This window comes from Chrysochloris asiatica, unplaced genomic scaffold (genome assembly GCF_000296735.1).
Source record: "Chrysochloris asiatica unplaced genomic scaffold, ChrAsi1.0 scaffold00101, whole genome shotgun sequence".
Classification (NCBI taxonomy): domain Eukaryota; kingdom Metazoa; phylum Chordata; class Mammalia; order Afrosoricida; family Chrysochloridae; genus Chrysochloris; species Chrysochloris asiatica.
The window spans coordinates 10647722-10673852 of NW_006408619.1; the positions used below are offsets into that span (position 1 = coordinate 10647722).

The window sequence follows — 26131 nt, forward strand, 5'->3', positions numbered from 1 at the left end:
GAAGGTCTGAAGTTGAAACCCACCAGCTGCTCCTCAGAAACCTTACACAAGGTTGTTCTGTGTCAAGCCAACTCAATGGGACTTAGCAGCAGCAGCAGCAGGGCACTAGAGGCCCCTGTGACTTCCCACCCTGGACTCAGCACACAGCGAGGCCACTGTCTGCTTTCCTGTCTGTGGGCGGACTGTAAGCCATGTTCATCTTGTACCCTCAGCGCCCAGCAAAATGCAGTGAACCAGGGCGGGAGATGCGGAAGGCAGCTCTCCCCACCAGTGGCCGTCTGTGCCTTTGATACCATCAGCCTATTGGAGACGAGTCTGGGGCAAGAAACCGTCTGGGTTGCTGCGAGCTGGGTTTAGGAATTCCCAGTTCTTTGGGCCTCCGCGGCGCCAGGAGGCGCTATGAACGCTTTGGCCTGGCTCACCAGCGTCCCTGGCCACCGCCACCGCGCTACGCGCGCGATGGGCTCCGAGGCAGCTCAGCTTCTGGAGGCTGCTGACTTCGCGGCTCACAAGCACCGACAGCAGCGACGGAAGGACCCCGAAGGGACACCTTACATCAACCACCCCATCGGTGGGCAGGCCGGCTGGGGAGCAACCACCGCGGCGCCTGGGGGACCGGGATGGGAAAGGGGACGTAGAGGACGCACACCTCTTTGAGCGCCTGCTCATTACCTAGCTTTGTGCCAGGCATATGCGTTGGTGGGATATGCCGTTTATGCCTCACAGTGCGGTAGGCATGATTGCTCCCTTTTCAATTGACACCCAGATGACAACCAGAAGGATAAGGGACTTGCCCAAGGTCACCCAGCTACTAAGGGGCTACATATGACTGACTGCAAAACTTAGAACGCACAGCCTAGCGGCTACCTGATTACTTCTTACTTTACCCCGTTAGGTGTGGCTAGGATCCTGACCCATGAGGCGGGAATCACTGATCCTGTGGTGTTACAGGTAACTCTCCTCCTACTCTACTAAACTGGGGTAGGGGCCAGGGGTCCCATTTAGCTCTGGGCGCCCCTTGGTTTACGTCACAGGACTGAATGGGAGCCCTGTCCTTAGGCAGCCCTGCTCCATGACACGGTGGAAGACACAGACACTACCCTGGATGAGGTGGAGCTACACTTTGGGGCGCAGGTTCGACGCCTAGTGGAGGAGGTAACAGATGACAAGACTCTACCCAAGCTGGAGAGAAAGCGGCTGCAGGTGGAGCACGCTCCCCACAGTAGCCCTGGGGCCAAACTGGTGAAGCTGGCAGACAAGCTGTACAATCTGAGGGACCTGAATCGCTGCACCCCAGTGGGTACGCTTCCCTACCTGGGGAAGGGAAAAGGGAGGGATGGTCACAGGCTAGTCAGTTCCCCTTAAGAAGGCCTGGATTTACTTGCTAATCCCCCAAACTAATCCCATTAGACCATTCTTTGATCTTTTTTCTTAAGGTCTAAATAGCTGGGCCCAAAGTGAAGTTTTCTGGAGAAATCATTCCATCAGGAATTTCTCTCTTGACCCTGCACCAAACTCTCCAGAAAGTGGGCGGAACCAGTATTATCCTTGCTGTCCCACAAGCAGGTTTCTGTCCACTCTTATATGCAGGATGGTCAGAACATCGAGTTCAAGAATACTTCGAGTGGGCAGCACAGGTGGTGAGGGGGCTTCAGGGAACAAACCAGCAACTAGAAGAGGCTTTAAAGCAGCTGTTCAAGGAGCGGGGACTGACACTCTGAGCAGTTCTTGGAGCCATCAGGTAGCGCAGATTCCAGCCTCATCCTGGCCAGAGACGATTCGATTCATACCCGCGCCTTTCACTTCCCTCTGGTTTGTTTGGCCCAGATCTCAGAGACACCAAAAACCTTGTTTTGTCTCACTCTGAAGGTCTCCTACCAACTAAGTGAGCTTGGAATACGGGAATTGGATACATCCCATCATTTCTCATCACCCTTCATCAGACCTTGACTGTTTGCTATTTTGCATGGCAGGATTGCTGGGCCACCGGGAACAAACTAGAACATAAGTCATTATGAAAAATAAAGCTTTTGGGGTAAAGGTTTAAATTGCTGCTCTTCTCGGGCCTCCTGAGTGGATGACTGGTCAGGGTTCCAACTGTGTATTTTCTCTACAGGCCCTTCAGTTTGTGGGCCTCAGCCCCTCTGAACTTGGCTTCCCTATCTGTGAGAGAGTTGTGTAACTATCTGGGTCAGGTTCTGTGGTGTGTGACATACAGATAAGAAATGGAAGCCTTCTGGCTAAGAATGCTGGAAGAGATGACATGTATTGAAAAGTAGAGCTGCGTGCTAACTTGCAAACCTTGCAGGGCACGAGAGGGACCCCAGCAGCAGCAGCAACAGAATAGGGCCAGTGCAGGGCTCTGGGTTCAGAATGGAAACTTCTTGCGGTGCTTAACAGCTGCTTAGCTCAGTCTTATCAGATGGTGGGAATCCTCCGGTTGCTATGCGACAGGAATTTCCGGGCGCCCCCGGAAGTGGTCCCGGGGCTATAGTACAACTTGGTAGTGGAATTTCGCTCAGCGTTGGTGGTTGCTTTTTGATCGCTGCTGGGGTGCGGAGGCTTAAATCAACTTGAAAAGGGAACATCTGGGGTGGGGTGGGATGAGTAGTTTGTCAGGTCAAAGACCACGTTGTTTTGACCCCTGAGGGTTTTCCCGCCCAAAGGAGGTCCCACTGCAAGTATTTTGCAAAAAAGTTGATAATACAAGTCAACTTTAAAAGTTTCACACAGACCCATATAAACGCATAAATGGCGCTTAAAATAATGCTTTCCAGCCCACCACCACGTGGTAGGTTTTGGAAAGAAAAATTTTCCTTGTATTTTTGCGGGAATTACAGGAATCTACTGTGGGCTCCGAAACCCTGTACAGGGTCGCTATGGGTCGCAATCGACTCGATGGCACTTAACAACTGTGGGCTAGTCCTGGTGTGGTGCTGTGGGCTAATGCATCAGACTACAAAGTCGGTTTGAACTGCAGGGTCGTTGGTTCAAGCTCACCAGCTGCTCCTTGGAAACCCTATACAGGATCGTTATGGGTCGGAATTGACTCGAAGGCATTTAACAACAAAAAACTGTGGGCTAATGCACTGGACTGCAAAGTCATTTTAAACCACAAGGTTGGCAGTTCAAGGTCACCAGCTGCTCCTTGGAAACCCTAATCAGGATTGCTATGGGTTGGAACCGACTCAACAGCACTTTACACTTTTGTCCTTGGAGTCCTGGTATGGCATTGTAGGATAAGCACTAGACTGCTTCCAGCAAGATCAGTGGTTTAAATCCACCTTGGAAATCTTATACAGGGTCACTATGAGGTGGACCAACTCTACTGCCGTTCACTTCCGTCCTCACACTTTTTATCTAAGTTTTAAAATAGTTTCTAAGTGTTTTAAAGTTTCATAATATTTAACATTGGCACCCCATCACCACCTTGTCTTTAGAATGCAAAGATCAAAACTTTCACAAGGTGCTTGATGTTTCAGAAAACCTTCTCACCTATGTTCTTCTTTATAATAACCTGGTGAAAAAGGTGGGGTAGGAACATGAAGCAACGTGAAACTCTAAAGTGAGATGACCTGCTAATGGTCTAACAGCTGAACAGTGATCGAAGAGGAACCAGAATCCAGGTCCCTGGGTTATGAATGTCTAATTCACACACAACCTGTAGTTAGGAACCAGCCCCCATAAAGCCTTGTTATAGTAAAAATTCAAGGTATATACAATGGTTAGTAATAACAAATGGCTGTTACTTCATGATGTGCGTGCATCAAGATGTTACTACTACTGTATTATGTTAAAGATACTTTAGCATTATCTGGGTGGGGTTTTTTTATACATCAAAAGGTACAATATATACGGTATGAACCAAAACGCAGCCCTCCTCTGCCATTCAAGCACAAGACTACATAGGCTTTCTGAGACGATAAATCTTTATGGGAGCAGATAGCCTAATCTTTCTCCTTTGAAGCAGCTAGTGGGTTTGAAGTGCCAACATTATGATTAACCACCCACCACCTAACCCACGGAGTCCTGGTGAGGCACTGTGGGTTAACGCACCAGACTGCAAAGCCATTTGAACTGCAAGGTCGGCAGTTCAAGCTTACCAGCTGCTCCTCAAAAACCCTATACTGGGTCACTGTGGGTCAGAACCGACTTGAAGGCATGTCACAACCACCACCTAACCCACAGGGGTGACCAGGGCATCTATATTGTTAAGTACTGCCAAATCTTTACAGAAGCAGAAAGCCTCATCTTTCTCCTGCGGAACAGCTGGTAGTTTTGAACTGCCGAACTTGAGGTTAGCAGCCCGATTCATACCCACTACACTACCATAGCTCCTTAAGGCTTCTATATAAGAAGCTTCAAAAGTTCATGGAAAAATGGAATGACAAGATAATGGAATCTTCCCACAAACTTCCATTCATATGTGCCCCAAAGCACTGGTGGCACATTGGTTAAAGTGCTCAGCTGCTAACCAAAAGGTCAGTGGTTCAAACCCACCAGCTGTTTGGCGGGCAAAAAGATAACGAATATCTGCTTCTGTAAAAACTTACAGCCTTGCAAACCCTATGGGGGCAGTTCTACTGTCTTCTTAGGGGGGTTGCTTTAATTTGAAACTGACTAGCTAGTGATGGGCTTGGTTTTGTTTGGTATGTCTGAAACACTATGCTAAACATTTCCTATCGATAATCTTATGCTTTCTACTGTGATATTCAGTTGAGGAAACAGAAGTTAGCGGTTTAGTATGCTCAAGACAGTGACACTAGCATCTGAATCCAGGTGATAAACTCTACCATGCTGTCCTGGAGGAGGACTCCTGGTGTGGCCCTGTAGGATCAGCACTGGACTGCGAACCACAAGGTCAGCAGTTCAAACCCACCAGCTGCTCCTCAAAAACCCTACACAGCGTCGCTATGAATCAGAACTAATTCGACGGCATTTAACACACTGAAGGAACCTAATGGTGTAGTGGGTTAATTACTGGACTGCTAATTGTACGGTTGGTAGTTCAAACCAACCAGCCACTCCATAGGAAAAAAACGACAGCAGCATGCTTTCATATCAATGCTCAATCTTGGAAACCTTCGGGAGGCAGGCCTATCCTCTCTTGTAGGGTTGCTAAAAGTTGGGATTAACTTGATGGAAGTTTTTTCGGGGGTGGGGGGTGGGTGGTGGTACTGAAGGAACCCTGGTAGCATGATGATTAAAGTGCTTGGTTGCAAACAGAGAGGTTAGTGGTTCTAATATCAGAGACTCTAAAGGCAAACAGATCTGATTTGCTTCATAAAGAGCAAAGCCTGGCACCTAAGGGGCAGTTCTACTGTCATATGAGTTGGAATTGACTCGATGGCACTTAAAAACATCACACTACACTGAGTGTACAGTCTCCTGACCCATCAGAGACCACTTACCCAGGGATCTTGCCACATTCTCCAAGCGACAGAGTTCCCTGTGCTGTGGCCCAGTGCTGGCAGCCGTCCCCCGTCCCCCTCGATGGCCTGGAAGAGCTCAGCTGTGTCACCCTTGGATCTTTAGGTAGCTAGCTGGTGGACCCCAAAGCAAGCTTTTCTCCTAAAGCAACTGTGACCATGGATTATATGATGCTCATGTTTTCTCCAGCTCGGTTATGTGGGTTTTAACCTTGATGTTTTCCATTACACGGAAACGGTCAAACATTTTGGGGTGGTAAAAACTGGTCTTTTAGAGGTCTTGTTCTGAAAAGACTTCCCCACACCAGAGGTATCAAGATAGCCTCTATTTTTGTCAGTAATTTTGTAGTTTTATTTTTTTTCCACCTGGAATTTTTGTGTATGCTGTGAGGTAGAACTCTGTTAGATAGTCAGTTGTCTCAAAATACGATTTATTAAATAATCCATCTTTGTCCCACGTGAAATGCCACTTTCGTAAGAAATGAAATTCTCCTATACCTGACTGGGTCTGTTTCTGGACTCTGTTTAGTTCCCTTGGTTGGTCTGTCTGTGCCCACACCAGAACCACACTGATTTAATCCACGGCAGCTTTATAGTTCCTTCTGGAAACCTGACAGGGCAGGTACCTTGACCCCACCTCCCTGACTCATTAGCTCACTGTTCCGAATTGTCTTCGTATTCTCACACATTTACTCTTTCTTCCAAATGAACTTTAGAACCTTTCCAGTTCCAAAAAGTATCCATTCTCATTGGCTTGACATTGAATTTATAGGTTGATTTGAGGAAAAACCACAATCTTTACAGGGACATGATAATGTACACCTCATCTGGGTCAGCGTACATAATGCTGAGAAGAGTCTTCAGTTGATTCTCTTAGATTTTATGGGCAGGCACTTCTGTCATCTGCAAATAATGAGAATGGTAGCTCCTCACTCTCATCTGCCTTTCTGCAGGGTTAGCAGTGTCCGAACCAGGCCGGAGTAAAGGAGGGCCCTGGCTGGCTGCTGATTTCACTGAGAATGCCGGAACGGTTTGATTCTAGAATGTCTCCCACTGTTGGTTTCTGACAGAGACCTTGATCTAAATCAGGATGTCGCTTTCTAGTTTTAACTTGCTAAGAGTTTTCATAAGGGATGGATTTTAATTTTTACCAAGTAATCTTTTCGGCATCTGTGGAGACTCTCATAAATTCTTCTCTATTAATTGAAGCTGAAATGAAGGCTGAAGAACTGAAGTGAAACGTCGAACAGACTTGACAAGTCCTTAGGCCCTGTACCAGGAACAGAATGCTTCTGGGAAGGATGTATCAGAGGTGAAGCTTGGAGGCCAGACTGGGGACCCTGTGGAAAGCCTTCTCCAGATGCCCATGATCCCAGTCTTGGAGGCTTCACTTTCTTTCCAGGAAATGAAGTACACTAGACCCCCATGACAGGAAGGGGCTCTCGGGGACAGTGGTGTACAGAGCACAGGGACCAAATCAAGAGTCAGGGAGGGTGGAGGACTCCCCACAACTGCTGCCACCCCCCAAAGTAACACAGAGACCAGTGCCCATATAAGACGGGGACTTGGGTACCTGAAGTGTCGATGACATCTGGCCATGACAGTCTGCAGTGCTTACGCAATTCTTCCTGCTGGTCTGCCGCTGGACCTGCAGGCCAGGGGGCACTCGGAAGCCTTCACAGAAAGTAGCTGGGCCTTCTCTTAGGAGAAACAGGGCTTCCTTCTACTCCTCCCTGTGGACTGTTGACTCTGGGTCCCCACCCCTCTCTCCATAGTCACGCTGACCCTGCCTGCCACACCAGGACAAGTAGTCCATGTACCCAGACTCCTCTTAGAGCCAGCTCTCACCTACGGTGACCCTGCAGCTGTGCTAATAGCCACTTAGCCTGACTTTACCTCTCTGTCCCTGATTCTCCCACATCCATTTGGGGAAAAGGATGGGGGCTTGAGACTTAACGCCCAGCTGGGCAGCCAGCTGCTCATACCCAAAGCTGAGTATGGCACTGCCTCCTCTGACCAATGGCCTCCTCTCCTCTTTTCCACTGGTACCTGCCCTACCTACCCAACACCGGGCTTGCGGGTTGCCCCCAAACACAGAAGCAACAATAAACAGAAAATGAAGGCAGAGCCCAGTCTGTCACAGTTCTGAGAGGCAGAGCAGGACAGGGTATCCAGTGTGGCTTGTCCAGCCTGATCCCATGTTAAGAGGCAGTTTCTGTGGGTGAACTTGTCTTCAGGCCTCAAGAAGCCCTAGCCCAAGCGGAGGCGAAAGGTGGCGATCTCCATGGGCTCCAAGTAGATGTCGGTGCTGTTGGGGGGCGAGGCCAGGGGGTACAGTAACGTCAGGGAGGTTGGCTGCAGGAAACCCACATCCAGGCCATGGAAAAGGTTCCCCAGGGCCACCTGTGGAGAGGAGCAAAGGTACGGCTGAGCTGGGCGCGGACACATGAGATAATGCAACATGTTATTTCACTGGTCGCCTCTTTAAGATTCTTGTAGAAGAGCTGGCCCCTCTCAGTAGCAACACGCCTACATACACACAAGAGTTTGCATACAACCTCTGGGGTTCACTGCACTGCAAAGCCCATCTGTGAACCCCAGGGTAGGAACCCTTGTTGCACTGAACTGGGAGCTCCTTGAAAACAAGGAGTATGTCTTGTTTCCCTTCTGAAATGTCTGAACTTGTCAGGTGGTGTCCAGCTAGTTCCAATTCATAGAGACCCTGTACAGAGTTTTCTGAGGAGTAGCTGGTGGGTTTGAACCACTGACCGTGACGTTAGCAGTTGACAGTGTGATGGTATGGGCTGTTTTATTTCTGATGTCTCCACTTGGCTTAATAAAGGTCACGGAAGACAAGTTCTCAGGCCCATATGCCTCGCCTGAAACTTCCTGAAACTTGCCCTTACCAAGCTTGGGTAGCTTTGAAAACATATCAACAGCTTCACCCTTTCTCCCCAGGAAGCCCTACTGGGCGACTTTCCTCTCCCAGCCCCCAGCCCAACCGCCCCACCTGAATCTGGCTTCCCAAGCGCCTGCTCTGCCATTCACAGATGCTCCATTCCCTGAATGCCCCCCCCACACACACACACGTGGGTCCTGCTCACCTTGCCTTGACTTGTGGTACAGTTGAAGCCCAAGTTCTTGGCCTCAAGACCACAGTCAAAACCCTTGCGGTGTAAGAGCAGTGCGGTCTCTGCTGAGGGCAGGGCATCATCCTGGATGACAAGGACAAGAGGCAGGGAAGGGGCTTGAGGGAGCCCTGGAGCACCTCTGCCTCGAAGGTAGGATGGGGACAGGAAGTAGTTTGACCACCGAGGTGCAGGCCAGAGTGGGACACTCACCTCAGCTTGAAGTGTCCGCAGGTTGAGCAGGTGGAAGTCACAAGGCAGTGAGGAAGCCAGAGGATGGAATGAACGTAAACCAGGGTCCAGGAGCTGCCTCTTGGCTACAGGCAGGGCGAGTGCCGGGGTGTTCAGGTACATAGAGGTCAGGTGGCTGAGGAGTGACGGGTAGCTGGTAGTGTGGCCATCTTGGACCTGAGAAATTGGTCCCCAGATGTGGGTAAGAAAGGGAAGTCAACTAGGGGAAGACTAAAGCCCATCCAGGTTAGAGCTTGTGGAAGGGGCTTCCCTGATGTGTCTGTAACTAAGGGGCCGCAGCAACTGGCTCCTGGCACTGTTCTTCCAAACCTTCAAGGGGAGCCACTGCCCATCCCACCTAGTTCACTAGGCCAGGCACTCTCTACCTCTGTATTTCGGCTTTTAAAACACTCTCATGAGCACCACGCTTCTTTTAATCACATCTCCCATCACAAAGCAACAGTCTCGGTGCAGGGAGGAGGCTGGGGAGAGGGCAGATAGAGGCATGTTTCCCTGTGGCGTATGGGCCTCGGGTTGAGGGCTGCCCTGTGTGATCCTGTGGTCTCACGCATGACACTATATCCACAGCCCCAGCCCTCGTCCTTAGGTCTACTGGTCATGACTGCCTATCAGGGGTTGCTCCCTGGATGGCCCACCTGGGCTTCATATGTAACAGGCCTGAGTAGAACTTTCCTCTGCAATGGCCACTTCCGGGATTTGTGTCCCAGCGCTACCCTCCTTCCGACTTCCTCCCCCTTGACTTCCCATGCCCAGGTACTTGCTAAATCCGCGTCCATTCCAGCCCTGCAATGTTCTTTACCTTACCCTGAGCCTCCTGCCCATGGCCTGAGCTCAAGCCACTACCACTTCCTGCTTGGCCAGCCTTTGCACTGTGGACGCCTCCAGTGTGCCAGTGACCCTTGCCTCCAGAGTAAGTACGGACTCCTTGGGCAGCATCTGAGCTCTCGGCAGTCTGTCCCCACCCGCTCCCCCATCGAGCTCAGCCCAGCACTGACGACAGCTTATTTGCAATAATGGGAACATTCTATAATCACACGATCCATATAACAGTCATTAGCCACTCGGGCCACTGAGCTTCTGAAATGTGGCTAGTATGACTCAAGAACTGAATTTTCAATCTAAGATAGTTTTAAAGGATTTAAATGGCGACACATTGGCTACCCACTGTTACCAAGTCCATTTCCACTTATGTGACCCTATGGAACAGAGCAGAATTGCTTCACAGGGTTCTGAGACTGTAAATCTTTCTCCCATGGAGCAGCTGGTGGGTTAGAACTACTGACCTTGCAGTCAGCAACCTAATGCTTAACCCACTGTACCCTCGGGGCACCGTTATGTGTCTGTAGCTGTTGTTAAGAGCAGTCGAGTCAGTTCTGGCTCGCGGTGACCCTGTGCACACCGTTTTTGAGGCTGTAAATCTTTATGGGAGCACAAAGCGTCATCTTTCTTCTGCAGAGTGACTGGTGGGTTTGAACTTCTGACCTTGTGGTTAGCAGTCCAGTGATTATCTGTAAATCTATGGCTACCATATTAGACAGCACAGCTCTAATCGGGTTGAATGACTTCACTGCTACTCCCCTCCTCAGTGTCCCTCCTGCCTCCCACCCCGGGTCCATTCATCAATGCTGAGCTTGGGTGGGGCACCTTCTCCAGGAACTTGTCCTGAGTCCCCTGAGCCCAGAGTGCTCTCTCTCTGTCCTCAGTACCAGTAGGACATAGCCAATGTCTATCTTGTTTTGTTGGGGGGACTTGTGGGACTTTTAATTTTTATTTTATCTAATGTCTTACAGGATTCTTGGTGTGGCGCTGTAGGATAAACACTGGACTGCTAACCTCAAGCTCGGAGGTTCAAACCAATCAGCCGCTCCTCATAAACCCTGTACAGAGGCACTATGAGTCGGTACTGACTCAAAGGCACTAAACAACATCGTCTTATGGGATAAATGAGAAGTAAAGACAAAGCTGGCTTCGGGAGTGTCTACCTTGTATTTTTACACACATATTTTACCCCCTCTCCCCATTCACTAGTAAATTCCTAGGGAGTGGCGTCTGTATCTAAGGAATTTCTGTGTCCTTCTCCATCCTGAAGGCCCAGCAAGTGCTCAGTGTCCATTTGATGAACGAGTGACAGGGCCACAAAAAAACCCCTAAATCCAATCTCATTGCTGTCAAGTCGATTGCAACTTGCAGCAACCCTATAGGACGAAGGGTTCAGTCTGTGGAAGCAGACAGCCACAGCTTTCTCCCAGAGTGGCCAGTGGCTTTGAATGCAGACCTTTCCTTTAGTGGCCAAGTGCTTAACCACTGTACCACCAGACACTGGAAGCTGCACACAGCAGGCTCTAGCTCCTGCTAGCTGGCTCCCACTACAGTTACCAACTTGCCAAAACCATCGGTGCATGCCCACTGTTGCCCTTCCCTCTTGGTTACCGTTGCCCCTGTGTTTGTAGACTAAGCCAGGCTGGTGGAGGCCTTGAGGTGAGTGGGGCCGGAGCAGGGGGACCAGGAGGAAAAGCACAGAGGAAGGGAGAATATACACGAGGGACAGAGGCGATGAGTGACGAAGCAGAGAGGGAGGTAGATCAGTACCTCTCTCCTGGTGTGGTGTTGCACGATCAACACTAGACTGCTAACCATAAAGCAGGTGGTTCAAACCCACTTGCCACTCCCCGAAAACCCTGCGTGGCACGGACTTGACAGCACTTAACACGACAATAACATCTCCTCGCCACAGCCCTCTCAGCTACCTTCCTACCCTGAGCCCACATTCCCCTCCACTCTCTCTACTGTTGGCCCAGCTCTAGCTACATTCTTAAATCCTAGGCCGGAACCCTCAGGGCTGCCCACAGGGACCTGCTTGACCTAGCTCCCTGGGAGTCTGGTCCCAGTTTTACCTCACTGCCCACAGTTCGCCGTTCTAGCAGGAGGCGGAAACGGTTAGAGGTTCTCTTGTTGTCCTTGAGTCCTTGGCCGAGACCCCGGTTGTCATCCTGCATCAGCCGTCGGTCCAAGATCACCTCCAGCTGGCCTGGGGAAGTGACCTGTGAGCCCCTGGCCTGCCCTCCACCCCCAAGCAGACACAAAACTTTGGAAGAAGAGCCTAACCCCAGGCCCAGAGGGAAAAGCCCCATGAGATAAACAAGAAGCCGAGTCACTACTGAGAGGATGAAATCACAGAATCCTCGAGTATGTAAGGGAGCGTAGAAAAGAGCTGCCGCCATGCCTTAAATTTACAGAGGAGGAAATAGGAGGCCCAGAAAAGGGCAGGCTAACCCTGGTGGCACCATCCTCACTCTGGGACTCAGGAGTGAAGTCCAGCAGAGGTACCCTGGCAGGGGCCCCAGAGACAGGCTACATACAACAGAACAGGCAGGCAAACAGGACCTTAGCAGACAGACGCCCATGCTGTGACTGTGGGCTCCCTAGTCCAGGGCAGGCTTTCTCTGCCTCTCTCACTCACCCAGGCTCTCCCGCTGTTGGCTGTGTGTGGGGCAGTCACAGAGCCCCAGCAGGCCAGGCCTGGCAAACCAGGCAGGGCTCAAATGAGGGGTCATTTGGGGTGACTGAGGGGGCGGGGGGAAAGGAGATAACAGCTGTCTACACTTCTCCTCTGTTCCTGTGTGTCCAACAGAAGCTAGGGGTATTCTCTACGCACCATGGCTGAGGCTAGAGACCCCCAGGGCTTGGGCAGTGTGCAGAGTGAGGCGATTTCGCGTGTCCTGGATGTAAGCCATGACAGGCATAGGGTAGAAGTTGGCCTGGAGAGGCAGCTTCTTCAGATACCGCCGGGGCTGTACCTGTGAGGATCAGGTATCAGAGGATCAGGGCACTAGCACCTGACTGACGTGGGCCCTGAACACGTGCACCTGTGATCTCTCTCTCTTCTGAGAGGCAGACCAACCCCCTGAGTCCAAGTTCAGCTCTGGGGTTCTCTAGGGTCCCGGCCTGAGGAATCACCTGAAAGCCATTGAGGTCAGTGAAGAAGACGCCCTGGCTGTCAATGTCGGTGTGGAACCGTAGCGCCAGCTCCTTGTTGACGTAGTCCCGGATATCCACCAGGGACGACACGTCCAGAGATAGCCCCTCTACTCCTGGGCACAGGGACAAGAAGACACCATGAGAGGTGTGAGGACAAGCCACAGCCCCAGAGACTCAGCCACGAGAAATCAAGGCTGAGCTGGGCAAGTTCCCAGAGCATTTTTCACATGACCTTTTTTCCAAGAGCACAAAAGTTACATGTGTTAGGGACAAGAAATTTACCTACTAGGCAGAATGCAGAAGGGGCAGAAGGAAGAGCATGACAAGCGTGTGGAACCCACACCTGTTCCCAGAGCCCTCTCTCACAGGTACAGCTCACCTGGCAGATTGTAGAGCCGTACCACCTGGTGAATGTGCTCGTAGTAAGCCACCACTTCCGAGAAGAAAGGGCCCTCAGTGACACGAAGCACAGGGGGTCCCTTGGGGACATAGGGCTGGGGAAAGAGCAGGAAGTAGCTGAGCGCGCACAGCACACAGAGCAGAGCGGGAAAGCACTCGCTACCAGAGGGCTCGGGCCTCACACCCCTGGGCTGAGTTAGACCCCAGGCCCCAATGAGAAGCCCGTGTTACGGATTGAACTGTGTCCCCCCAAGATAGGTGCTGGAAGTCCTCACTAGACCTGTGGCTGCAATCCTGATTGGTAACAATTTCTTTGTTCTGTTTCAGTGAAGTGTGTGTCTTAACCCTAACGACTGATGAGACGTCCAAGGAGCAGATTAGCCATAGAACGAAGCAAGCACAGACAGGGAGAAAGATGTCCAACTCAGAGGCAAGCTGGAGAAGCTAAGACAAGGGTTTTCCCCAGAGCCGGGTCTCTGAATTCAGACTTCTGTTCTCTTAAACTAAGAGAAGATAGACTTCTGTTTGTTAAAGCTCAGACAGAATTGGACCCAAAGCTCCAATCAGTCCCCCAAGAAACCTACCTCCCAGAAGCAGCAAAGAAGGGGGCCACCCTGGAAAAAGGGTCCTGTCCTCTTGGTAGGACCACGTTCCCCCTCCCACCGCCTCGGTTCATCTGTCTCTGCACACCCTCCCTACGAGGGCACCCACCCCGGCCCTACTGGCATTGTGAGGGGTCTTCAGGGTACCTTGGCCTCGCCATCGGGCAGAAAGAGGTAGGCTCCGCTCTTGTCTTTGGATGTGCGGGTGCCATAGATGAGGAACTCCATGTGGACCCGCTGCTCCTGCTCCTCATCCACCCTTCGGATGCTCTGCCAAAAAACACAGCCCTGACCCCTGGCCCCACCCCAGCACATCAGGCCTGCCCCCAGGAGGGCATGGACGAATCCCCCGAGGGACCAAGCCCAGCTTCCCCATGCTGTCAGCCAAGAGGCCCACGCCTATATCCACCTTCTGTCAGAGGGGAGCACAGCCAGGGACCCTGGAGACAGCCCTGCTCGGCTCCAGGCCCTGTTCTGCCAGCACCCCCAACACATGCCCTTCCTCTGGCCCGGCCCTCCTCTGCCAGCCCTGGTCCCTTACCTTGAGGAGCCCGGTAAGGCCTGAAAACCAGACCTGCATGTAGCGGTTGCTGAGGGCGAAGTCCCCGGTACCCGAGTCGACGACGCGTACGGGGAACGCTTCGTGCCTGCTGACGGACAGCTGCCGACCATGCAGGTAGATGCGCACGGAGGAGGGCAGGGTGCGGTGGCCATCAAGGCCCTGCTGAAGCTGTAGCATGCCCAGACCCAGGGCCGGCAGACGCACGGGCACAGACACCTGCTGACACAGGAAGGGGCGGGAGCAAGGACGACCAGGCCCTGCAATTGGAGCCCTCCGAGGACCTCTGCTCTGCTGACACTGGAGGTGACGTCATTTGTCATTTGCTCCTTCCTCCTTGTCAGACTCTCATTTGAAAAACTATGAAGTGGTAACTACACGTTATGCTTTCAAATCAGGATGTAAGTAAATGTACGACAAAAAAAAAAACAAAAAAAAAACAACCAAGGCTATTTCCACGGGGTCAGTGGCCCTACAGGATAGAGTAGAGGTGTCCCACATGGTTTCTGAAATTGGAGCAGACTCCTCTTTCTCCCTCAGAGCAGCTAGTGGATCTGAAGCACTGACCTTGAGGTTACAGACCCTAACCCTAACCGGCTACACCCCCAGGGCTCTTTCTGTGAACTCAGGGACTGTCAGCGTCATTCTCACTATTATCATGACCCCAGGAACCTCTACCTTCTTTCCAAGACAGCTCCCATTCCTGAGAGGGGCTGTGCCCGGAGCAACCCTCCCTGAGAGTCCGACCCTGAGGAGGGCAGGCAGCTGGGCAGGGAGGCCCTGCCTCACCTGGTAGACGTCAGAGGCCATGTCTGTGGCTGAGCTCCAGTGTGCGCTGATCTGCACGGCCAGCGGCTGCCCCTCCTCCGAGAGCACGCGCACACGCGGTGAGTTGACCAGCAAGGACACCACGCTGAGCCGCTCCTGTTCCAGCGGGTTAAACAGCACCACGTATCTGCCAACATAACGGGGGGCTGACCTGGGGGCAGGGGTGGAGGCAGGGCATGTGGAGAACCTGGGTGGGGTGGGGGGGGTGTCTCTGTCCTTCAGCCTGCAGTCCCACATGACTCACCTGGGTGAGGAATCAAGTTGGATGACAGTGCGCTCCGGCAGGGCATCGTGATTCAGGCGAGTATCATCCTGGAATTAGGGGGTGGGAAGCAACAACCTGACCCTTAAGTTCTGCCTCCAACCCAAAGGCCCACCCCTTGGGTTTGTCCTGGATGTGCATCACCAGCTGCACTGGACTTGGGGTTCTTGCCCAGGGTGGGGAAGAAACATCCTCACATAACAGCTCTGGGGACCACTCCCCTTCCCCTACACACACCTCGGGAGCAGGGCTCACCATCTGGAGGAAGGGCACCTCAGGGTCATAGTGGTATGTCTCCTTGTCTCCCAGCACCAGATAATGAGCTGCATTGATGATGACCTGCTTCAGGCTGACCAGAGATCTCAGAAGCCTGGGGGTGGGCAGGGGGCAGGCCATGGAGAAGATGATCGTTACCATGAGGCTGTCTGCCGGACCAGTCACTACATGGGAAGAGGGGCATGGGCTGGGGAGCTGACAGGGGAGAAGGAGGGGGGCCAACCTGACCCCGTAGTCCACCACAACCGCCTCCTTGGCGGTGCCGGTGATGGCGTCATGGTGCTGGAAGAGCCCTAGTGTGCGCCGGGCTTCCATCAGAAGGGCGAAGTTGGAGAGTGGGTACTGGCTGGCCATTCCAGAGCGCCGGGCGTGGGCCACGGCCAGACTGTACAGAATCTCTGCCCCCCTGCCCAGAGAGAGCCATCAGCCACCAGCCGGCACAGTGCCCCCAGGTCCTGCCACCCTCTCTACCCGGCACCCTGATACTCTTCTCTTTCCCACCCAGCCCCACAAAGGCTGCTTCCATTTCCTCCATCGTGGAAATGTGGGGGGGGGAGGAAGGGGTCCTCACCGCAAGTGCGCTTCCAGGACTCGGTCCAAGTTCTTATAGAAAGGTCGAGAAGTGTAGTAGCCTGTCCAGTAATGGTCCTCCCGGTCCGCGTAGGAGAAGAAATCCCCGCTCAGCACGGGAAAGCCGGGAGGACGAGCCCCTGGCTCCACCCCTGTCCTCTTGTACAGAGCATCAAAGTAGTCACTGAGGGTACCAAACTGGGCCTGTGGGGACCCCAAAACCCACTCCCATCAGTTTCGTTCTGCTGTGCATAAGGTCACTATGGGTCGGTACCACCAACTTGATGGCACCTAACAACAACAAATCAGTTCTAGAGCTGCCTGGGAGTTCTGGCCACAAAGCTACAGCGAGGGTTGAGGGCAGGCACTAGGCCTAAGCAGAGGCCATGTATGATGCCCCCTCTGGTCTCACAGGGAAGCTAGGGACTAGGGAGAGAATTCTGACATATAAGGAAAACCCTGTCAGCAGAGCTGGAATAAGCAAGGCCCTGCTGCAGAAGCTAACGGGGCACACAGAACCTCACAGGAAGGGCTGTGCGGGAGCTCCCCCAAGCCCTCTCCTGGGCTGAGCCTCCCTCACCTGCACATGGAGGTCTGGCTTGCTGTTGAGGAAGTCAAAGAGCCGCTGGTAGTTGAAGAACTGGGCATCCCATTCCTGGGGCTTGTCATACCTGAAGTCATCACCAAGGGGTACCAGGAGGACGTTGCTTCGGAACAGCCGGGACTTCTTCCGGTACTGGTCTAAAAGCAGGGCTGCCCTGTGGACATGGAAGGACAGGAGCCCAACACGAAGCCTCAGCCTCAGGGTGACCCCAGGCAGAGCCAGCCCTGAGTGGGCTCACCGGAAACCACCTGACCAAGAAGCCCTTCCTTCTGCGTGTGGACATTCTCCAGATGGTCTGGCAACCTGAGACGTCTTCCTTATGCTAGACTGGAATTTATGGCTTCGATTCCCTGACCTCATGTCTGCCCTGACCCTACACAGAACAAACTGGCCCTTCTGCCCAGGATCATTCTTCTGATCTTCCAAACACACGATGGAAGTTTGTCTACTTTTCTCTTCAGGCTCTACAATCCCGCTCAGCCATCTAACTGGATCCAACAGCATCATCTGGAATCCGCTGGTTCCCAGCTTCTTCTCTGCCAGCCCCAGTGCTGGTGTCTCTGCATTAGGGGCCCAGAGCTGACTGGGCTGGAACTTCTGTGGAGCTGTGTGCGGGCCACAGGCATGTTTGGCAGCTACCACCACACTTCCCGTGCTCAAAGGTGTTCTCCATACGTGTGGCTGAGTGAGGACAGTCACCGGCTGTGCAACTTTCATATTCTGTTCTCTGTAGCTAGACTACATTGATATCAAATCAATCTTAACTGATTACATGTGACCCACTTGCAGAGCTCTGGGCTCTGATGCTCTAGCCTCATCAGCCCCACCGGTGTGAGAAGCAGCAGAGAGACAGGGAGTGAAGACCTTGGGCTCCAAGCCAGACCATGCCAATGCTGACTCTGCACTGGTTGGCTGAATGACTTTAGGAAAGTTATGTAACCTCTCTGTGCTTTACGTTCTATAAAATGAGAGTAACATCGATACCCTCATAACTGTGGTGGTGGTGACGATTGTGTGCCACTGAGCTGGTTCTGACTCATAGCGACCCTGTATATGGTTTCTGAGGTCATAAATCCTTACAGGAGCAGAAAGTCTCTCATCTTTCTCCCAAGGAGCAGCTGGTGGAGTCAAACTGCTGACCTTGTGGTTAACAGCCTAACACATAACCCACTACGCTACAGGGACCATTTTCATAATGTTAAGAGGATTAAACTGGACGAGCTGACATATTTATAAAACACTCAGAAGACTGCCTGGCACACAGGACTCCAGATTTAACAAACCGAACCAATTGCAGCTGAGTGGACCGTGACTCATAGTGAACCTACCGTAGGGATCAGAGTACAACCGCACCCACAGGGTTTTCAATGGCTGAGGTTTTGGCAGTAGATTGCTAGGCTCTTCTTCCATGGTGTCTCTGTGTGGACTGGAGTCTCCAACCTTTCAGTTAGCAGCTGAGTACAGTAACTGTGTGTTTACACCACCCAGAGAGCTGATTCTAACTCAGAGCAATCTACAGGACAGAGCAGAGCTGCCTCATGGGGTTTCTTTATGGAAACAGGTAATCACACCTTTCTCCCTCTGGTGGAGCGACCTTGGGGTCCAAACTGCTAACCTTTCGGTTAACAGCAAGACTTTAACCGCTGCACCAGCTGGACTTCTTTTAGGAGCTCCTAGGTATGGCACTGTGGGTTAATGCGCTAGACTGCAAGGTCGATTTGAATTGCAAGGTTGGCAGTTCAAGCTCACCAACCGCTCATGTGAAACCCTATATGGAGTTGCTATGAGTCAGAACTGACTCAATGGTACTTAACAACAAGAAGGAACTATATATGAATATTTGTCATTTTCTGCATTGCACCCAAATTAATGATAAAACCATTGAGGAAATGAAGTCTTCAAACACATCATTAAAAGTTCCTTCTTCTTTTTAGACCAACCCATTAACAGGCATGGGGCATTGGTGGCTTAGTGGGTTATGCATTGCGCTGCTAACCGTAAGGTCAGCAGTTTGAATCCAACAGCTGTCCCACAAGAGAAAGATGGGACTTTCTGCTCCTGTAAACATTTATAGCCTCAGAAATCCTATACATGTTCAGAACTGACCCGATGGCACACAACATTAGTTGGCACATCATGGGTATCACAGTTGTCAATCTATTTAACCATACTGGCCTGACTTGCACTTTTCAGTTTTGTTTTCAAGACTGCCAAGAGAGGATGCTTCTTTCTCCCTGTCTGGAAGAAAGAAGAATGAAGAAAATCAAGGACGTATGAAAGCAATTAGCCCAATGGAATGATAGAGCACTTGAACATTGGTCTCCATGATCCAGAGACCAGAACAAGATGGTACCTGCCTACAATGAGCCGACAGCACCACACCAGGACTCCGAACAATGGTGCTGTAGGATCAGCACTGGACTGCGAGCCATAAGGTTGGCAGTTCAAACCCACCAGATGCACCTTGGAAATCCTATACAGGGTCGCTGTGAGTTGAAACTGACTCGATGGCACTTGAGGGGAATACCACCACCACGAACATTTTGTGTACCTTAGAACAGTCAAACATTTGAGGCAAAACAGGCAGCATGTATCCAAGGACAAGGTTCAGAGGGATTAGGAAAGCAGCGAGAATGGAAACAGGAAACAGAGGAAGTGCAATTAGAGATGTTACATTGTAGGGATCGCTATCAGTGACACGAAACAAAATGTGTCCAAATTGCTGAATGGAAAGCTGATTTGCTTTGTAAGCCTTCACCCAATTCACAATAAAAAGTTAAAAGATAACTAACTAGGAATATGTTCAAAGGAGAAAATGCAGCTCTCTCACCCAGTTTGCCTAGACTGGCCTATTTAGATATCAGTTCCACTTTAAGAAAAGTCAGGCTTTAATTGCCTACATTCTTACTTGGAATCAACACTAACGCTTCTGCGTCCTGGAAACAAAAGAACAAAAGACCACTTTCTTTTCCCTTTGGTCACATGTTTCACCTCCTAGACATCATGGAAATCAGATGCAAAAAAAAAACCAGTTCCACTAGTTATATTAAAGTCAGGTGGTTCTGGCTAAAACGGTTTCATCACTCATCACCAGCACTTCCCTGGGGGGCCAACTTCAGCAATAGTGGAATTGTTGGGGAGTCCCTAAAAGTTCTCTTGAAGAAAATAGCTCTATTTCCTCAGAAGTTGAGGCTGTTTGGTGGGACTAAGGGTGAAAAGTGTGATCATCTCAGGAGAAGAGGATTCCTGGTCCACTGACTTCTGAGGATCCTGGTTGAATTCGGGCCAATCTAAATGACAGCGTATTAGTCTACGGTCTGCAGGAACTGTACCTAATTTGAGACTCATTCTCCACAGAGTTAGTCAGCTGTCTCTAATAGTTTGTTAGACACTGGGAAGCAGAATCATCTAAGAAAAAAACCTTCTGGGGAAGGTGATTCCTCAGATCCCTCCTGACTCTCCAGGGACATGAACATGGGTCATCACAGCCACAGAGTGTATATCTGTCACCCAAGCCCCACACTCCCACTTTATGGAGCCTAGTCTCCTGACTCCCCGGTGGCATGTAGTCGGCAACCCCACAGCCCAGAGCTGGAAGCAAATACCTCTCAGCCACATTGGCCTCCGTGATAGCCCGGGGCGGCACCTTCCAGGGGCAGTTGATGCGTCCACCAGGCAAGCGTTTGAAATCGAACTGGCAGCAGATCTTGGGATCTGGGCCACAGGTGTGGGGGACGTCGTAGCTGTAGAAGGGCATCATGTGGCAGAAGATATCTGTGCTGGCATCTGAGTCTGTAGAAGACACACCACACAGTCAGCCACCTACAGGCAGCCTGTGGAGCTGGGCACAGGGACACTGAAGGGGCCAGGGTCAGTGCGGGTTACAGGCAGCCCTGATGGGACATGCAGGCCAGGGGTCAGGACACACGGAGGGCCTAGAGACCATGGAGCCTCCAGGGAGGTGAGCCCTTCAATATGGCATTAGGCCCTCAGGAATAGACAGCAGACCCGATAGAGGGCATCAGGGCAATGTTCTGCCTAACGTGAAGGAGTGACCGCTGCTGGTGACCTGCCCCAGTGCCTGTGGTCTTCTTGCAGCTTGGACACCAAGTCTGAAGAGTCACAAACCCAAACCAAACTGGCTGCCACTCAGTAGGCTCTGACTCCTGGCGACCCCGTGTTACAGAGGGCTGCTCCATAGGGTTTTCGTGACTGTAATCTTTACGGCTGACCTGCCGATGTTCAAACCACTGACCTTTCGGTTAGAGACAAGTGCTTAACTGTTGTAGCAGGAGAAAGACATAGGGCCTACTCATAAAGATGACAGCCTGAGAGACCCAACTCTGTCCTGTGAGGTTGTTTCAGTCAGAATCAACTGACTTCTTTATAGAAGCAGATCATCAGGTGCTGCTGGGTGGGTTTGAACCACCAACCTTTAGGAAAGTCACCAAGCGCAAACCATTTGTGCCATCTGGAGCCCTTTAGTCTAAAAGGCAGTGAGACCAATTTCTGATATCCCTGCTCTTCCTCAGGAGAAATATACTCCAGTGGCTCCCCTCCCCCACACTACCTGGTCTTACCCCACGTCTGCCTCCACATGAACTCCAGGCTGTGGGTGGCAGCAAAGTGCTTCTTGATAGCATAGTGCACCCTCTGGATCAGCATGCTGGTCAGGTTGGCACGGCGCAGCAGATAAGGCATGGTGGAGCTGTGTCCAAAAGGGTCCACTGCCCAGCCAGAGCGTGGGGTTGTACCTGGGCAGGGGGATAGGAGTCAGAGGCCCTGAACATCTCAGGTCTGGCCTCTTGGCCTCCCTGGAGCCGGAGCCCTGGCTCCTACCTTGCCAAACAGTGGATGAATGTCATCCTGCTAGACCCACGCTGGTGGAATTTATCTAGAAAGGAGCCACGCTCTGCCATCCCTGTCCCTTACAGCACTCCGAGTCCTCGACTACTAACGTAAAGGTTGGTAGGTCCACCTATAGGGGCGAGCTCCCATTCCTGACCCTGGACTTACCGAGATTTTTCTCCAGCCACTGGTGGCCCTCGATGAGCTGGTCAATCAATGCGAAGTAGTGGGAGTTGGCTTCATCAGGCATCACCCAGCCTCCCGTCGCGATCTCTAGCTGCCCGTTTCCCACAAGCCTGCAATTGAAGACTACCATCAGCACCTGGCAGGAACTCTTTCTGAGGCCTGCTCCAGGACTACCAATCAGAAGATGCTGGAACCTGTGTGCAGCCTGGAGGAGCCAGTGCACCAAACCCAGGACCAAGAGAACACACATGCGCCTTCCTGTGCCATCCAGTCACTCTCAATGCTGCCCCCGGTCCCGCATTTCTCTGGACCTTTAGTCAAGCTTCCAGGGCCAAGGCCTCCTGCCCTCTCTTCACTCATGCTCATCCGACTTTCTTTCCTAGTAAACCAACTCATGGCAATCCCACCTGTATCAGGGTAGAACGGTGCTCCGCAGGGTTCTCAATAGCTGAGGTCTGGAGGCAGAATGCCAGGGCTTTGGGTGGATTCAAACCTCTGACCTTTCAGTTAGCAGCTGAGCATGCTAATCCTTTGCTCCCCCTAGGGGCTCTCTGTAGCCAAGCTGCTGTCAAGGCGGCGCCTAACTCATGGTGACTCCATGCACAACTGTGACCTACAGGGTTTTCACTGGCTGATTTTCAGAAGTCAATCCCCAGTCTTGTCTGGAAGCTGTGCGGAAACCTGTCCAGCATCAGAGCAACATGAAAGCCTCCCATGACAGGTGGGTGGTAGCGATGCAAAAGGTACACTGGTTGGGACCTGAACCTCCATCTCCTGAATTCAGAAGGTAAAAATTCTGCCACGGAACTACCACTATCTCATAACAATGTTGTTGTTGTCAAATGCCGCTGAGATGGTTATGACTTATAGTGACCCTGCATAGGGTTTCCAAGAAGAGGCTGGTGAGTTCCAACCACCCACCTTGCGGTTCCACCCCAGACCTCCAGGAGAGTATAAGAAGTCAAGAACTAGTCCGACGATAACTTTCATCATCATCATCCTCTCCTAATGATTACTGTTGTTGTTAAGTGCTGCTGAGATGGCTCCAACTCATAGAGACCCTGTGTACGGTTTCCAAGGAGCAGTTGGTGAGCTTGAACTGCCAACCTTGTGGCTCAAACGGATCCTGCCGTCCAGCACATTAGCCTGCAGTGCCACACCAGGACTCCAGCCTGATGAGAGTTTATCCTCAAACTAGTCCTTGCCTTCTCATTCTCAGCCCCTCTACCACCACCCCAGACCCGCCATGGTGCCTCTTACCTCTCTCCCTAGCCCCTTGGCACCCACAGTTTAAGATGAGACTTACACATCCATCCTAGAGCCCAGATAACCGCCCGCACTTTTGTAGCTCCTAATGGCGCTCCCATGACGCCACTGGTACTGGCCTTCGGACTGCTGCTCGCTTTTGAGCATTGATGTTGTCCCACCACTTGGCAAAGAAGGAGACCTCTGCCCAGAGGAAGCGCCGCCGGGGGTCTTCTTGCAGCTTGGACACCATGCTATTGAGGATGTGTTGCGTCTGCTCCGTGTAGTACTTATCGAAGGTCTTGATCCAGCCTGCAAGGGTCAACACAGTCCTCTGAGGACTCCACCACCTCCTTCAACTGTCCCTCCTGTATGCTGGCCATCAAAAAGTCCACTCCCCAGCCCAGTCCCTAGGGGCCCTGTGAGCCCTCACCTGGGTCATTGTGAGAGTGAGGTACCACAAACACCTGCAGGTCTTCTGCATCCCAGTCGTGTGGGCTGTAGGAGATGTCAAAGCCCTGCTTCCACACACCGCCGTCCATGTTGTCAAAGGGCAGCTCCTCCGATACAGTTAGCATCTGTCAGACAGGAGAGCAACTCAGGACCCTGCCTATGGCCACGGTGGGTTCCTGCTATTCTGACTCTTACCTGGAGCTCTGGCTTCTGGCCCCGGCCCCCCAGAGCAAACTGGCAGTCCTGAGGGGAGACGGAGAAGAAGCTGGGCTGGGGTTCCGGTGGCACCACCCAGGAGCCATTGGCCGTGAAGTAGGGCAGCAGGGCCGGTGGGCCCTCCGCGTTGGCAGACAACTCCAGCACAGAGTCCTTGATGTGGCTGATGATCTCATGGTTCTCCTCCAACAGCTGTTCCAGCTGCTCGATGCGGTTCTGCAGCACAGAAATCTGACTCTGCCAAAAAAAACCAACCCAAGCAATCACCCACAGCTCCTTAAACCACAGAGAGGCACTTGGGGTATACCACCTGCAGCCCAACTATGATCCTTCCCTCTAAAAGTCAGAACCATGAGCCTTGAGGAATGGATGGGTCTGGTGAGATAGGAGATGTGAACACCACTACCAAGGACTGCCAGCCACTCCCTAGCTCTGAGATGTCCAAGATCTCTAACATACCTATTCTGAATCACATGGTGTTGGCTGTCTGGCCCTGCCAAGGCAACCTCAGTTCTAGCCATCACATATGGGTGAGTCAATTAAACGTTTGATCAAATATAGTAGGCTAGTTTTTAAGTTGATAATTGTGTATGGCCCATGAATGATGATACACATTTTGGTAGAAAAAAGGTTCCCCCGACTCAACAGGCACTTAACAGCAACAACAATTATTCAACCATAAAGAGATATTAATTCACAATAAAAACTTAAGAAAAAAAAAAGATTCTCCACTCCTGGTCTAGAGCATGGTGCTGAGAAGGACTGTATCAAGCTTAGCAGGGAAAGAACAGGGCAATCAATTTGATGTGACCTTCCTGCTGTGGGGAGGGGGGGAGAATAACCTGAGGCCAGGTGACTTATATACGAAGAGGTCACCAAGCAGGTCTGACTCACCCGGGGGAAGTTTCCTCCATTCTGGTGCCGGGTGGGGTCGTGCTGCACTCGGTCCAGCATGAGGTAGAGTGAGAAGACCGCTACGCAGAAGATAGCAGCCCCACACACGGTCACCTGCTTTTTCAGCTTCATTCTGGTCTCCACACACACCTGGAGGAAGGGAACCCGCTATAGCCCTAGTATGCAAAGCCTCCATCTTTCATTAAATGCTGTAATAGCCCCAGAGCTGCTCCCCAGGAACACCTAGGTGCCTGACTCCAAAGAGAGGAAGTGTCTCAGCACCAAATTCCAACACTGGCTGCGAACTTTATTTTATTCTCTTGGCCAAGACTCACAAAGCAAAAGCCGGTAGGTAGCACACCTGGGTTTGACCCTGCCTGGTCCTGATACCAGTTTTGCCCATAAAGTGGAGATGATGAGCTCTCTCAGGTTTACGCCATTTAAAACATAATAATAAGAAGAAACTGTTGGATCACAAACATCCCGTGCTCTGAGCAGTGATTACCATCAACTTCCCGATTATACCAGCTTCCCACTGAGCTTGTCTACAAGAATAGCATAAGTTGGCCAAAGAAGGTGTGTGTCCAGTTTCTTTGGTCACACCTTGTTCTGGAGGAAAAAATTGGTATCTATTTTGTGTAGCTGAAAGGATAAAAGAGCTAAGTCTTTCTACCTGCTCTCTTGGAACAGACAGGCACTCATCTCGACTTAAGAATACAGAATGGAAAAAAGGAAGAAAGATGATTATGTTTGTAACACATGGCAAGTCCTCCGACGTCTACCTGTTCTGATTCTTGCACTTGGTAAATTGCAGTCCAGTCTTACAGAGCACTCAGGGGACCCCTGGGAAGGACCCCGACGGCTAGCATTGAAACGCAAGGTCTCCAGGGTAGTGAAAAGGCCGGGCACAGCGGCTTTGTTGTGGGATAACTTCAGAGGACTGCACAGCCCGCGGCCCCCACTTGCCTGCTCAGGGAGGGAGGGCGCTAGCTGCCGGGCCGAGCGTAGGCGGGAGCCACTGCTCCGAGTTGGCTCTGAGCCCTAGAGCCGCGGAGCTCTGTCGTCTCTACGTAGTGCCCTACTTACTGCTCAGGAGTCTCTGGGCAATATTTTTAGCCCATGGAGGCTGGGTTAAAAATGGGTGGAGCTGAAGAGAGAGAGTTGGATTGCAGGAGTGGGCACCTGTCATCAAATCTTCGGCCACCGGCCGGCCGGCCCAGCCCCCTCCGGCTCCCTTGGACCACGGCCCTCCCCCACTCTGCTAGCCCCGCCGACCGCAACGACAGCTGCCGGGCCCGAAACCTCCGATCCCCCCACCGACCTCGGGGCGCCGCTCCCGCCACCCCAGCTCGGCCGCGTCCGCCCTGCGCCCGCCCGGAGCGTTACCGTGTGCGGCCGGGGT

At 51.9% G+C, this 26131-nt stretch overlaps 2 protein-coding genes across 3 annotated transcripts; one reads left to right on the top strand and one right to left on the bottom strand.

The window, feature by feature from the left end:
* Window positions 1-443: 443 nt before the first annotated feature.
* HDDC3 (HD domain containing 3) lies at window positions 444-1721 on the top strand. The gene is made up of 4 exons (XM_006867140.1): window positions 444-571; window positions 896-951; window positions 1060-1300; window positions 1591-1721. Exons 1-4 carry the CDS (start codon window positions 460-462, stop codon window positions 1719-1721), a joined length of 540 nt encoding a protein of 179 aa, XP_006867202.1. The 5' UTR covers window positions 444-459.
* A 5748-nt stretch (window positions 1722-7469) lies between these two features.
* Window positions 7470-25789, bottom strand: MAN2A2 (mannosidase, alpha, class 2A, member 2). 2 transcript variants are annotated; one of them, XM_006867142.1, is made up of 23 exons: window positions 25696-25789; window positions 24730-24879; window positions 23815-24072; window positions 23600-23744; window positions 23307-23478; window positions 21904-22031; window positions 21468-21641; window positions 20493-20679; window positions 16864-17041; window positions 16285-16487; window positions 15937-16119; window positions 15693-15807; window positions 15420-15487; window positions 15137-15302; window positions 14330-14566; window positions 13936-14058; window positions 13167-13281; window positions 12767-12900; window positions 12465-12606; window positions 11704-11837; window positions 8771-8965; window positions 8534-8644; window positions 7470-7832 (listed from the first exon to the last, which is right to left on the bottom strand). In XM_006867142.1, the coding sequence occupies exons 2-23, from the start codon at window positions 24859-24861 to the stop codon at window positions 7680-7682; spliced, it is 3453 nt and encodes a 1150-aa protein (XP_006867204.1). In that variant the 5' UTR covers window positions 24862-24879; window positions 25696-25789; the 3' UTR covers window positions 7470-7679. The 2 variants fall into 2 exon arrangements, with proteins under 2 accessions (XP_006867204.1, XP_006867203.1); XM_006867141.1 differs by lacking the exon at window positions 25696-25789 and having other exon boundaries at window positions 7680-7832; window positions 8534-8648; window positions 8736-8965; window positions 24730-24861.
* Between the last annotated feature and the right edge of the window lie 342 nt (window positions 25790-26131).

Excerpts from the sequence above, each read along its gene's own strand:
- HDDC3 (XM_006867140.1), top strand. The coding sequence starts at position 460 with ATGGGCTCCGAGGCAGCTCAGCTTCTGGAGGCTGCTGACTTCGCGGCT. Across the intron at positions 572-895 it reads TTACATCAACCACCCCATCG|GTGTGGCTAGGATCCTGACC; the intron begins GTGGGCAGGCCG and ends TTACCCCGTTAG. Across the intron at positions 952-1,059 it reads CTGATCCTGTGGTGTTACAG|GCAGCCCTGCTCCATGACAC; the intron begins GTAACTCTCCTC and ends CCCTGTCCTTAG.
- MAN2A2 (XM_006867141.1), bottom strand. The coding sequence starts at position 24,861 with ATGAAGCTGAAAAAGCAGGTGACCGTGTGTGGGGCTGCTATCTTCTGC. Across the intron at positions 21,642-21,903 it reads GTGGCTGGAGAAAAATCTCG|GTACAACCCCACGCTCTGGC; the intron begins GTAAGTCCAGGG and ends CCCCCTGCCCAG. Across the intron at positions 8,649-8,735 it reads TGGCCTGCACCTCGGTGGTC|CCAGGATGATGCCCTGCCCT; the intron begins AAACTACTTCCT and ends TGTCCTTGTCAT.